This window comes from Centruroides sculpturatus, unplaced genomic scaffold (assembly GCF_000671375.1).
Source record: "Centruroides sculpturatus isolate CEXI.00-Female unplaced genomic scaffold, Cexi_2.0 scaffold1092, whole genome shotgun sequence".
NCBI classification, from domain to species: Eukaryota; Metazoa; Arthropoda; class Arachnida; order Scorpiones; family Buthidae; genus Centruroides; species Centruroides sculpturatus.
This window is the reverse complement of record NW_019385258.1, coordinates 120,991-135,106: the sequence shown is the minus strand read 5'-3', so window position 1 is coordinate 135,106 and position 14,116 is coordinate 120,991. Positions and strand designations below refer to the sequence as shown.

The 14,116-nt window shown below is 28.0% G+C and overlaps 1 protein-coding gene across 1 annotated transcript in view; it reads right to left on the bottom strand.

Annotated features, from left to right (window-relative positions):
* Nucleotides 1-1,101: 1,101 nt before the first annotated feature.
* LOC111636810 (checkpoint protein HUS1-like) overlaps nucleotides 1,102-14,116 on the bottom strand; it is a 38,399-nt gene continuing 25,384 nt past the window's right edge. Inside the window, exons 4-7 of the mRNA XM_023382147.1 lie at nucleotides 9,108-9,182; nucleotides 1,587-1,686; nucleotides 1,379-1,492; nucleotides 1,102-1,301 (exon numbers count right to left, since the gene is read on the bottom strand). Coding sequence (XP_023237915.1) covers nucleotides 1,216-1,301; nucleotides 1,379-1,492; nucleotides 1,587-1,686; nucleotides 9,108-9,182 — 375 coding nt within the window. The 3' untranslated portion in view covers nucleotides 1,102-1,215. The remainder of the gene's footprint in view (nucleotides 1,302-1,378; nucleotides 1,493-1,586; nucleotides 1,687-9,107; nucleotides 9,183-14,116) is intronic.

Here is a 14,116-nt window from a genome sequence, read left to right as displayed (position 1 = left end):
GATTCCTCTATAGGGGTGTTACTTCTTCCTCGTATCACTCTTCAGCACCCATCATTTGCCTTCAATCGTAATGTAAGACCAATCACGGTGCCAATTATCGTTTAGGTGTATCATCTATCAGTCATTATGTACAAACATTATAAATGTAATTTTGTAATTGTTTTAATTAATAAACAAATCCCAGCTGGCACCCCTCCTCCTCTTCCCCCTTCTTTTACCATTCCCTATTCCTTTCATCCCTCCCCTCCTTTCCTTACCCCACCTCCTGACCGCTCCTTTTTTCCTTTCTCCTTCTAGGGCTATACCTCTGAGTAAGGCCTAACCCCCCTTTTACCAACTGTAACTACCATAGTGCTGTTGTTCTTAGGCTGTGGGTATAGGAGTCATCCCAGCAGGCACCATGATTATCTGCATAAGGTTATATCCAAAGGTTGAAGGTTAAATACTTCTGGAAGGGAAGGCTTGCTTGGGGTCGGGTGGCATAACTGGAAAGTACACTGCTGGCAAGCAGAGGCTGCAGGTTCAAGCTCCACCCTGGGTCAGTTCCTTTCTTCCAGAAGGTTCTAAATTATTTAAATTATAATTATTAATTTAGTTAAGCATGGAAGCAGAGTGTCCTGGTGGCCAGTTATGCCACCAGGTCAGAGGTCCTGGTGGCATAACTGGCAAGTACACTGCACAATAAGCAGAGGTTGTGGGTTAAAATCCCACTCTGTACTAGTTCTTTTTTTCCAGANACAATGTTTGTTATATTGATATTAATCTTTCTTTCATAGTAATAAAGTTATGAAAGATTATTAAAATTTAACTTAATTTTAATGTTCTGTGTATACATAGTTTAGAATGTGTGTATTTATAGTATCATAAAATTATAATTTTCATTCTAAAATATATATACAATTTATTCTACTGACAAAATCTCAGTAAGAAAGGAAAAAAAAAAACAAAGAACAAGTATCAATAAAATATGAAAATATATTTTTTATAATAATTTTTTTTTACAGTTTGAAATATTCTTTCCATATTTTATATACATGAAAATAATTTACTAAACAAATAGTGTCATTTCACTATTTTAAAATATATTTTCTAAATCGATATTTCTTTTGTACTTTTAACAATCTAAATAATAATAATAATTTTCAAAAAACATTTATACATAGAAATACTGTTATAAACATTTCTTATAAAATTATTCACAAATATTTTTACGTGTCAATGTGAAACACAAGGAAGAAAGAATTGCAGAGAAACATCATCATGTAGTAGGAAAAAATGAATCATTTTGTTATGAATGATATCTGGAAATGATATAGATAAAATTTTTTATTATGTCACATGTAACAAATCATGTATGATAAAGAAGTATTAAACTTACTGCATATAACTCTTAATGGATTCACCTGTTCGCCAAACAAGAACTGGCTTAATTTTTTTATGTTAACCCTAACCTCAGCAGGAAGTTCAGGATCTGCATCTTCATTTTGACCAGCTACAATAAAAAATAATCTATTTGCTTTAATAACTCTTATCTGTTTTGATTATTTATATATATATATATATGTATTTTTTTAAAAATAACTTACTTCCACTTGGAATCTCCAAATTCGTAAAACGTGTCTTGACTGTCACAATATCATTTTCAACTTGTAATACTAAAATTCCTTCAGGACTAGCAGACAGAGTCTAATTTTGAATACATTTGTCAAGACACATTAAAGGTAGTTTATAAGAGTACAAATTAGATAAAATTATATAATTAAATTTGATTATTATGAAAAAATAATATTATTACCTAACTAAGTGTTATGTATAAGTTGTTGAAAAAAATCTGCTTTTCATATAAATACTTTTGAACTGTCTTCATCTCATAACCAGATTGTCTCAATTTTTGAACATTGTAATGAATTCAGACATGGAAAATTTCTTATTGCATCAGATTTAGTCCTGGAATGTTTTTAAAGAACTTTTGCACGTTGTGGTTAACTTTCATCACCTTTAGATTTGGCCATTTTTAACTCTGAGGGGTCAGTCTGCATGGATAAATCCAATCTCATTCTGATCTCTATTTGTTTCCTTTGATTGGCTACATTATGAACCAAACCCAGCAATTCAGGCAGTTCTTCCTGTTTTTGTTTAGGATTGGCACTCTACAGGTGACTACTGTTAATTCTTCTGCTGTTCTTATCTCATTGTTCTAAAAGTTGAATATAACAACTTTTGCCTCTTCCCATCTAACTTTAACCCTTTTATTCACAATCATTTCTTCTGAAAGTGCAGCAAGTATTTAAAAAATTGATTAAAATATATAACATTCTAAAAATTTCTTCAAAAAAATTAAAATCCGGAACATAGTTTTTTCATTCATATCCAATAATCCTTGGATCAGAGGCATATCCAGGATATGAACTAGTGGGGAGACAACTCATATTAGTTTCAAGGAAGTGGGGAGGGAGAATGAGATCTCAACAGACAGTTCTAGTCTAGTCACAATATTCATTAGTCAAACTGATACTAAATTGGGACATGTCTGTGTGTCAATTACTACACTTTAATTTTTCTTCTAGGGAGGGGGCAGCTGCCCCTCCCTGAGTATGCCCTTGCCTTGGATATGAGTGAAAAAACTATATTCTGGATTTTAATTTTTTTTAAAGACATTTTTAGAATTAGTTATATATCTTAATGAACTTTTTAAATAGATAACTGATCCCATTGTCTAATTTTATATAGTATTTTAAGCATTAACCACTTGACAGTGAGGGATGGATATATCCGTTAGATTCTTTTGGGGTATCACCAAAAACTACCGCAAAAAATTCACATAAAAAAATGAATTATGTAACAATAAAAAAAGACTTTTTTTTACTAGGCATAACTGTTTACAAAATCTTTTTCTGAAATGGTAATGAGAAAAAAATGCATGGAAAAATACTTTAAAAATTTCCCATGTTTATTCTCCAGTACTTTGGAGTAGCACCATACCTGACTATCCCACTGCTGAAAGGTTAAGTATTCTTTCTTTGTAAACATCCTCTGCATATTCTCTTACCTGTCTGACAATGAACAGGAAATGTCACCTATTTAGTATTTTGTTTTCCCAGTATCTCCATACTCAATCAAAATGCATACATCCACTAATTTGATCCCTTTGTAACAGTTCTTTCAGTTTTTAATAAGATCATAAACTGTGGGTCTACTCATTATGATCAACCTGACAGCTGAATCTAAAGGTGATATAGACAGTGCATCACTTGTGATATAAATTGACTACATGTTCAGAAGTTCTTTAAAAGACATTCCAAGACTAAATCCAACACATTAAAGAATTTTCCATATTTGAATCAATTACAATTTTCAAAACCTGAGATGATCTGATGACAAGGTGAAGAAAACAAAGCATAGTTTTTTTGAGTTATATATAGCAAAGTGGGGTAATGTTTTCTTTTTTAAATTTTATACTTAAATTACAAATATCATCATCACNCGGTTTAGAATGAAAATGGCGGGAAAGATATGACTAATCCGTCTAGTGATAAAAAACGAACTTACTTTCTGAACAATCTAATATTAACTGCTTTCAGAGGAAAAGTTTTGAATTGAAGTATTGTGACTTCCAGTTTGCATCAGATGTTTGTATATAGTTATATATACATATACACTTTATTGATGTATTTATATAATATAAAGAACTTTTTAAATAGATTAATATTTTAAAATAAATTCTAAGAAAACTATCCAGAATAAAATTTAATTTCTTATAATAATAACTGCATTTATAATTTAATTATTCTTTCTTTTTAGTCTATTTTCACCCAATGTAGTAATTTGCAACTTAATGGAAACTGATTTACAAACATAATTTCTCATTAACAATTTCCTGGTTACACATTTATCAAGTTTCTTTAGGTAAATGAAAAATTGTGCATTTGAACAATCTGTTTTATTTCATAAAATGAAAAAAATTATCTTTTGATTTCTACTTTACTTACTTGCTGTATTTTCTTTACAATTCCTTATTTTGTTCTATTAATATTTTGCTATTATATTCAGGAACTATTATTCACTCACTTAGTGTCTGTACAGTACATATACTAGGAGCTTAAGCGCCTAACCATTTTCTATAGCTAATTACAGCATTTCATGTTGTTCTACACTTTTTTGCTGTAATTTATGTACTCTTTTATTTTTATAATAATCTTTATAATCTGTTACAGATTAAACAACTATAAATAATACTCCATTATTTTGTCACAATTTAAATTTTGTAATAAATTATAAGAAATAAAAACTATATACTTCATAGTAACACAGATATGATTGTGCAGCTCACTTGCCAAATCGATTAACTCCATAAAACAAACAGTGGAGAAAAGTGACAAAGTAATATACATTCTTTTTTAAAATTCTTTTTAAAATATAAATTCAAATAAACATTGTAGAATGTTCTATTATAGATGTAGCTTTTATTTAATGACATATAAAATGTGTAAGATAGCATATAGATATGCTATAATTGTTGTTATTATTATGATTTTGGTGTGATTAAAGGAGTTAATCAATTTGGCAAGTGAAAAACATATTAACATTGAATTCAGTTTCTACATAGTTTTTTTATTATAGAGAAACTCCATTATTGTACATTTTTTATTAAAGATTTTTTGCAAAAATGAATAATAACTGTTCTGTTAATGGTTGTTATTATTTTATTTAAATTGATTACTTAGCAACATAAATGATGTCTTCTTCGCCAGCTTTATTTGAAATCCCATCATATCAATTTGTTCTTAAATTTTTATAACAATCATGTTTAATAGGAGGAATGGAAAAATAATTTTTAGTTTCATCCATCTTGATATAATGGCATAACTTTTTTCTAAAAACAATTGCCACCAAAATTTAAATGATTGTTCAATATTCCACAAGTATACTTACTTCTGTGGCAGTTGGACTGTAACTAACTAATTTCTTTTACTTACTTTTTGTAATGAGATAATATTAAATAATATACTGTTATCTACAAGGCATTGGTCAGTGCACACAGCAGCATTGCAATTGCAGTGTTTGCTGGCAGATTTACGTTACAGTATGGAGTTAATTAGAGTGGCTTCTGAAATAAGTGCTCTGACACTAAAATTCAAAAAAATTCGAAATTTGGAGTTAATCTATTTGGCTTGTGAATGGCTCAATTATATTACTATTAATAAGTTTATTTATTAATTTTTAAGTAATTATTTAATTTTAATTAGTAAAGCCATATAACGGGTGGGCAAGCAAGAGTTCAGTGGGAGCCAAAATGTAGGTTTTGCAAAATGCATGGGAGCCACAGTTCTGTACTTTTTTATTCTGTACTGCAGTTCTGTACTGCAATTTTATTATATAATATAAATATAATATAAAACAAATGTTGAATTTTTTTAATAAACATATTTTCACAAAATTGTAAAAATAATAATAAAAAGCAGAAATTAACACTTTCAGCAAGAGCTGCATGTAACTCAAAAAGCTGCATTTGCCCATGTCTGCCATAAAACAACTTGGTTTACAAATGTTCATTTACTGAATTTTATGTGCTACAATTTTTATAAGTACAGATCTGATTTACATATTCTTTTAAATCTTAAAACAATCAATATGCAAAAAAATTTTCAAATTCTTTTAAATAATATGCTACTCAGTTAAAAAAGATCATTGCATCATAAATGATTTTATGAATTATGCAAACATGTTTGTTTGCATAATCACTTGCTGAGATATGAAGAATCTTTCAGATCAATAAAATCATTTAAAAATTTATAAATTAAGATTGTCAAAATATGTTGCATGTGTTTAGTTCCAGAAAGCAGAATCAGGTACATATTATAGAATCAGAGTTGAGGCAGAAACTCAATTCAATAATCCATAATCTACAACTGGTTGAAAACTCATGTAAAATATTGATTGAAGTATACATTAAAATAAAGTTTTCCTAAAGAATATTTTTGTGAATATCCAAACTTTTAGCAATTTTATTAATATAGCAGAAAAATCATTTTACTATCAAAGATAATTCCAATCTGAATTTTATCCATATAGATAATAATCAAATTCTTTACAGTATGTAAATTTTATTAGGTAATATAAAATTCTTATCCTCATATCTGACAAAAAAATTTCTGGAAAAAATTTTATTCATGATTATAAAAATCATGAATAAAATTTTTTCCAGAAATTTTTTCTGGTTTTCTGGTCATGATTTTTATTTTGGTTGATACTGTATCAACCAAAATAAAAATCATGAATAAAATTTTAAAAATATTTCTGGACAACACTTCATCAAATTTTTACCACAGTACAGTAAGACCCTGCATAACGCTGATTCAATATAATGCCGTCTGCTCGAAGCCTAGAAAATGCACTGATTTAAATTATCACAGCATTTCATTGATTCGTATATAATACGACTATTTGCAAACACAAACCAATCAGAAAAAGGTGGCAAAAAGGTGTACTTTTGTACTTTATTTAAATCTATGTTTGTTTGGTGCAATTTTGGAAAAAAATATAACATCATGGATGCCACAGGAAATATCGACTTCACTTGGCAAGAATTAACTGATAAATGCACGAACGAAGTGTGGAAGAAGTTATGGCTGAAGGAATCCAAGAATTCTCAACAAGAAGAGCTTATCACTGTATTGTTAGTTTGACCAAACTCAATCTAATCGATATAGCAGGACTAGGAGATATAGACAAGCAGGATATTGAGGAGTTACTGCAGGTTTCTGGTGAGAGCCTTACCAATGACAACCTTCAAGAACTGGCAGAACATGGAATTCATGTGGAACTGGAAAATAGAGATTCTGAAAACGAAGAACCCAAAATATTTCTCTACAGATTTCCTTAGTAAAAGTTTGGTAAGATAACCAAAATCATTGATCAAATTATAACAAATGATACAGATTTTGAAAGGAGTGCAAAAGCAAAATGAGGAATTTTGAATGCGATCTTCTGCTACAGACATTTGCTTAAGGAAAGAAAAAAGTGACAAATTAAACTTCACGACTTTATTGCAAAAGAACAAGAATTTCAGAAAAGCCAGGACCTTTGTCATAAAAAATGAACTTTACATTTCCGTGTGCATATGTTTATGTGTATAACATAATTTCACTAGCATGTTGTGGTGTTACAAACAGTGACCTTTAGCAAATAAAAGAGTTCACAAGCACGTGCTTCGTTTAAATCCATAAGCTGTTCAAATGTTCCAAACTTGAAAACAGTTGCATTCAATTTTCCACCTGATGATAATAGCTTTATAATATTCAAAAGTGATTGTGAACTCTTTTTGCTAAAGGTCACTGTTCGTAATGCCACAACACGCTAGTGAAATTACATTATAAAGTTAAAGTTAAATGTTGGCATAATGTGTACTTTTCTTTTATATGTTTATGTGTTATTTAACATATATTATTATATAAATTAATATAAAAATAACTTAAAATTAAAGTAAAATTTTCTTATTTTTGGTCGCGTGTTCCCCTATCCCTATTTACTCTATGTTAAAATGACTTCATTTAACACTGTGTCGCTTAGTGCTTTCTTGTCTAAGAACATATCCCAGCGTTAAGCGGGATCTTACTGTACTTTGGAGTTACTAGTAAATATCAACTATTGGATACAGAGATTGGCTAAAATTTTGAAAGTAGCAAAAAAGAACATTAAAAGTTTTGAAATTTTTTAATTTTTTGCAAACTTTTAATTCCAAAAATTTCCTCTTTTTTTAGTCTCAAGTCTTATTTTAAAAGCAAATAAAACAAGATCTAATTTTCATTATTTGTAGCACATAATGTGATATATTATTCAGTTTATAAACAAATGTATTTTGTTAATAAAAATTATTCACAACAATGTTAATGCATAAACTGGATACTTCCATTGAAGATTAAAATAAAATAAAACTGCTTGCTTCTGATAAAACATGTTATTAAGGAACAGTTTAAACTTCAGCTTAGATCATCCTGTTATTTTACATTCAAATTTTATTAATAAAATCAAATGTAAAATAGACACATTACCTTTGAAATAAATTTTAAAATCAATGTTTCAAATGTGGAAGAGTCAAATAAAGTTAAAAAAAAACACTGGCAGTGAAATGATTTCAAAATAAAAATGTTGGTTATAGAGCAATATTAAATGTTAACTTTTAACTTAAAATATACTTATAGTATTTAATAGTTTTAAAATCCACAACAAAAATAAAGGAAGATAAAAACAAAGATAAAATAATAATTTTATATTTTTAATTTTTACATTTAATCATAAACAAAAGAAATTTTGGTAATTAACTAATTCTGATAGACAAATCTAAGTGAGATCTATAACATAAGCATTTTGTTCATTAATGAAGACAATTAATACATACAGAAATACTTCCATAACTTCAAAATTGAAATAAAATTATTCTAAAGAATATAATGAAATCTACTTTATGATCTAATGTCCATTGTAATCACAGACAGTAATTGATGTTCTTACTGTTTGTAATTGTTTATTTTTTTTCAATTAGATTCAACTTTCATTTTCATGAAATTTCATACAGAGTGAGTTTACTTAAGCTTAAAAACATAAAATGCAATTTCTGATCTTCTGTATTGATTTTATTTGACTCATATGTCCTTTATAAAAATAAATTTCATAAATATTCAGATGATCTTCCTGAGAAGACCTGCCAAATGCCTTAACTGTTAAGACACTTGAAGTAAATCACTTCTTTCAAATTACTTAGATTAAGATAACTTTCTCACTTTGTTGTTAAGGGTATAAATTCATTTCTGTTAATTTAAAAAGTTTATATTTTATTATTTATTTATTTTTAAAACTATACAATTTTAAATTTTATTATTCTTTTCAGCTATTTAAAAATAATTTTGAATTTATTCATATATGATTTGAAATGTTTTACAATTCAGGTTTGAATTATAAAAGTATTTTGTTTCGTTTGTGTGTTCAATGCTGTGGAAGGCCTAAATGGAGCTGAAGAGTTTTTATATCATATATTTTTGGTCATTGAATTTAGCAGTATTTTATGAATTTATTAATATCAGATGAGCAACTGAAAACAGAATACAAACCACAAATGAATCAAGATTTTTCATTCGATCTATTATATTTCTGACAATCTTCAGTGGTGGCATATAGAGAGAAACCTATAAAAAGATTCATTATTTATTTTATTGTAATATGCTAAAATAATAACAATAAAATACTACAAAAAATAATGCTCATTTACATAACTTAAAAATTTGAGAGGAGAAAAAACAAACCTAAATCAAAATTTTTATCTGAGTAAGTATTAACAACTCAAAAAATTTAGCAAAGTTATATAACTTTTAAAGAAAAGTTATGATGATTTAAATGGAAGTCATCAAATTATAAATTATAAGTAATTCTACACTATAAAAATATTGTATGTGGACCTTCAACATTTCATGATAAGAAAATGAATCCATCTCCAAAATCTATTATATAACTTTTTTAAATCTTTTATATTTAACAATTTAATATATGACAATGATTAAAAAAATATATCATCATATTTATTTTAATGTTTTAAGATACAATTCTATAATAAATATTTATAATCATCAAGTTAAAAAAAAATCAAATTTTAAAAATTTATTTGTTAAATTTAATCAAATTTGAATATAATTATATAGGTATAATAAAATTTATAAAAATATTTTAAAATTTTCAAAATAGAATAAAAGAATAAAGAATAGAATAAAGAATAAAAATTACAAACAATTATTTATTGTGACATTAAAAAAAAATTGCAGCTTGGCATTGTGACAATCATATTTTTAATTTATTTAATTTAAAATATATGCTCTCCACCTCAAATTCATCATACTTTTCCTTTAACAATAGAGTCGTGCTGGTCATCTATTGGGTTGTTCGGAAAGTAAGTTTGATTTTTTTCTGTTGGAAAAAACACAATATTTTTATAATAAATAAATATTTTAATTGAATTATATATTAACCATTTTGGTCAAATACCTGTTGTCATCATTTCTAGTAGTAGCATGATTTCACATTCATAAAAATTTTGATCATTGCTTACAAAAAACTGATCCAAGTGATTTTTGACATTGTCATTTCAAGTAAATGTCTTACACTTAAAAAAAATTTGTACAGACCGGAACAAGTAATAATATGAGTGTGCTCGATCTGGTGAATATGGCTGGTGTGATAGTACGTCCCATCTAAGTTATAACAGTTTCTGATGAGTTACCAAACTTGGTGAAATTTGACATCATCGTGGTAAAACACTACACCTGTTTTGCTGATCAATTCTGGCCGCCTTTTCTGTTTGATGATATTACTCAATTTGTTTACTCAATGGCAGTATACTTTCGAATCAATTGTTAAATTGTCTGGTAAAAGCTCCAAAAAAAATTTCATTAAAATCCCACCAAAAAGAGCATCTCTCTTTAAGAACATGTGGAACCCATACAGTATATTGAGCTTTGAAATGAAACCAATTTGTTTCAAGTAATCATAAACAGTTCAATTTGACAAATTTAATCTCTTAGTGATTTCACGTGTTGTTATTCGGCAGTTTGCTTCAATTAGTACCTTTATTTTGTTTTCATTGGCTTCAACTAGCCATCCAGAACATGGTGCATCTTCAATATTGAAATTGCCAGCACAAAATTTTGTAAACCAGTTTTGGCACTGTCGTTCTGTCAATGCATCTTCTCCATATACGTCACACAATTTTTTTCTCACTTGAACAGCATTCTTATCTTTTCGGTAATAAAAGAGCAAAATATGCTGAAAATGCTGCTTCCAATCTTACATATTTGATGGGACACAAAAAATAAACAATTGCACAAAATCAAACAAATTTTTTACAAATAAGCCTTAAAATGCTAGCTGTCAAAATATATAATGATAATACGGTTTAGAATGAAAATGGCGGGAAAGATATGACTAATCCGTCTAGTGATAAAAAACGAACTTACTTTCTGAACAATCTAATATTAACTGCTTTCAGAGGAAAAGTTTTGAATTGAAGTATTGTGACTTCCAGTTTGCATCAGATGTTTGTATATAGTTAATTAGGGCTCCTGCCCCTAAGGTTTCCATAATCTGGTCTCAGATTTCATCTATCTAACTCCATTTGAGATTAAGGAGACAGTGGAAATTTATAAGTCTACAGTTCTACAATTTCTTCAAATTGCAGCCCAATAAATTAATATATACAAAGAATCTCTCTTCTTTTTGTCATTTACCAATAATGTTTACAGATATCCCTTGTACAGCATCGTATTTCTATAACACAGTTTTGCTGTAACATAGTTTGAGAATTTGAGAAATCCTCTGTACAAAATTTCACAATATTAAAGTGCAAACTACATTATTCAATGTTTTTTTTGTTCAAGTAAGCATGCATATATTGTCTCAAATTTGTCCATGGATTTTAGAATATTAAAATTTTCAATTGGTTTTGTGCCTTTCATCAGGTTTACTTTAATAAAAACTGATGTTGTAATTTTTTCTTCCTTGTTTTAACTTTCCTATTAATGTGTTGTTGCTTTCAGACTCTAGCCTTTAAGACAATCATCGTGTTTTGTTTTATAGATTAAATAAACTTTACTAAGTACAAAGATTAAACATTTTCAGGTAAGTGTTATAAAACTTTTTTTAACTGTAGATAAGTAATCGTTTGTAAAAATGACAAATGAAATACAATGATATCTTGGTACTCAAACTATTTCCAACTCAAACAATTTGTATTCAAACATACAAATTCTGGAAGGATGGAATTGCTTGATACTTGACTGAACAAACACAACCTCTAGAACACATTTTCAATTAATAACTTTTTTTTATTTTGTCACCCATAAAAGAATTTTTAATGATAAAAACAAAGATGATGCTGATATTTCTGATCAAGATCAGAAAAGTTCAGATGATGAAAGTACTTTGTAAAAAGAAAACACTCTTGTTTAACTAAAATTAATATTAAGACATAATACAGTACTTTTAATTGTAATTATTAGTTAATTATTGATTGCTTTAATAAATGTATTTCTTTTAGTAATGAAAAAGAATAGTATACTTTTGTTAAAATTTTGGAACCTAACTCTATGTTTTGCTAGTCCTTTGTTTCATATAGCACAAATTTGTATAACATGGCACTTTTTCGAACCCTGTGTTATACTAGGGATATCTGTAAAAAGCACAAAATATATTTGAAAAATGTTACTAGTTATCTTCATGTTGCCTTACTCAAGTTCTAACAGGGAAAAATTTTTAGTATTGATAATAGCAAGTAGTTTAAAAATCAAGAATTATATTTAGGTTTTCTTACCTTCTTACAAAGTAGATACAATCTTTTCATATAACTATTGTTCTATCCAACACAGGAAACTGATTAATTTTTCTAATTATTTTACAAGTACAGTAGATATCTTCAAGGCCACCATAACAGATTAGGCAATCCAGAAATTGCCTAAGGGTGTTAAAACTCAAAAATTAAAATACTGTATATACTACATATATGGTTTTTATTTTTATACTAACTTCAATTTCATAGAAATGATATACTTATCAGACATCAGATAATTATAAATGAAGCATGAAATGCCATAATGTTGTAAATGCCAAAAAACAAACTGTTCAGAAGAAGTAAAAAGACTTTTTCTAGTGAATGAATTCATTTCAAATTTACAAAATTCACTAGGTTACAAATTCTCTGGAATAACCAAATTTGTAAATATAAGCCATAACTTTTTAAGCACCCAGGAATCATGTGTCTTGAACTTTAGTACTTTAACTCCCATATTCACCAACATGAATTAGAGTTAGAGTTAAATCTTGAGTTAACCAATCATCACTTGCTTTACTTTTAATATATGAAAGCTCATTGGTTAACTTTTAACTCTAACTCGTGTTGGTAAATACAGGAGTAAATGTTATAGCTTCACATAAATTCAACTTCAAAATACAGCCACTTACAGTGCCACTATCTCCACAATATTTTTTTGCAGAAACTATTGCATTTGGAATTCAATTCTTCAATAAAATGTATTTAGAGAAAAATGGCATTGCACACTTCAAATATATACAGTATTTGATGTGTTTACATTTACATAATCTACAAAATAGATCTACATTCCTTTATGTTTATAATGTTGTTATATTGAAATTTTTAAATAATTTTAAAAATTTGTGAAGGTTTTTTAAAACATTACTTAATTTTCAATAGGGGCATCATAGTATGTTTCACCTAAAAGCAAAATTTATCCTTATGGTGGCCCTGGATCTTGAACAATCAATTTATATGCCATCTTTCTGTCCCACTCAGTTGAAAGTTCCACTTTTTATATATTGAAGTGATTTATAGACAGCTGATAACAGATTTTAAAGCACAAAAAAGTCTCCAATAGGAATAGGAGAGAGAGAGCTTGCCAAAGCAGTTGAAAATAATGAATACCTACCATATAAAACTCTTGACAACAATCCTTAATCCAAAAAATCTATTTGGAAAACTGTTTTAATTGTGAAACAAAATCCAATACTTTATAGGATCATTGAACATGTCATGTTCAATGATCCTATAAAGTATTGGATTTGAGTATTTTATAGTATCATTAAGTATTTTATAGGATCATTGAACATGTCATGTTCAATGATCCTATAAAGTATTGGATTTTGTTTCACAATTGTATCCCATAAGAGTCAGCAAATGCTGTCTACTCTATGTAGACATTGCTTGCCAACTCTTATGGTTATAGTTTTGATTTGATTAGCCTAATGTCTTTCTTTATTTTAATAGTTTTAATCCACCTTTACATATTTTTCAATTTTTTCCACTAAAAGAATAGTTTTGAATTTTTGTACAAATTTTCAAATTTTAAATGTACTCCAATTCACTTATCTTATACAGTTGTCCCTCTATAGTCTGACGTTTTTTAATCCGACATGCTCAGTAGTCCGACGCACCTCCCGTCAAGGTACCCGTCCCCGTTACGTGTCTGCTTGCACAGAAGCATGTCGCGATGTGAATCTCCCCATCCAATTCTTACTCGATGACACACATTTCGTGTGTTTTATGTGAGCAGTTCTGTTCGAA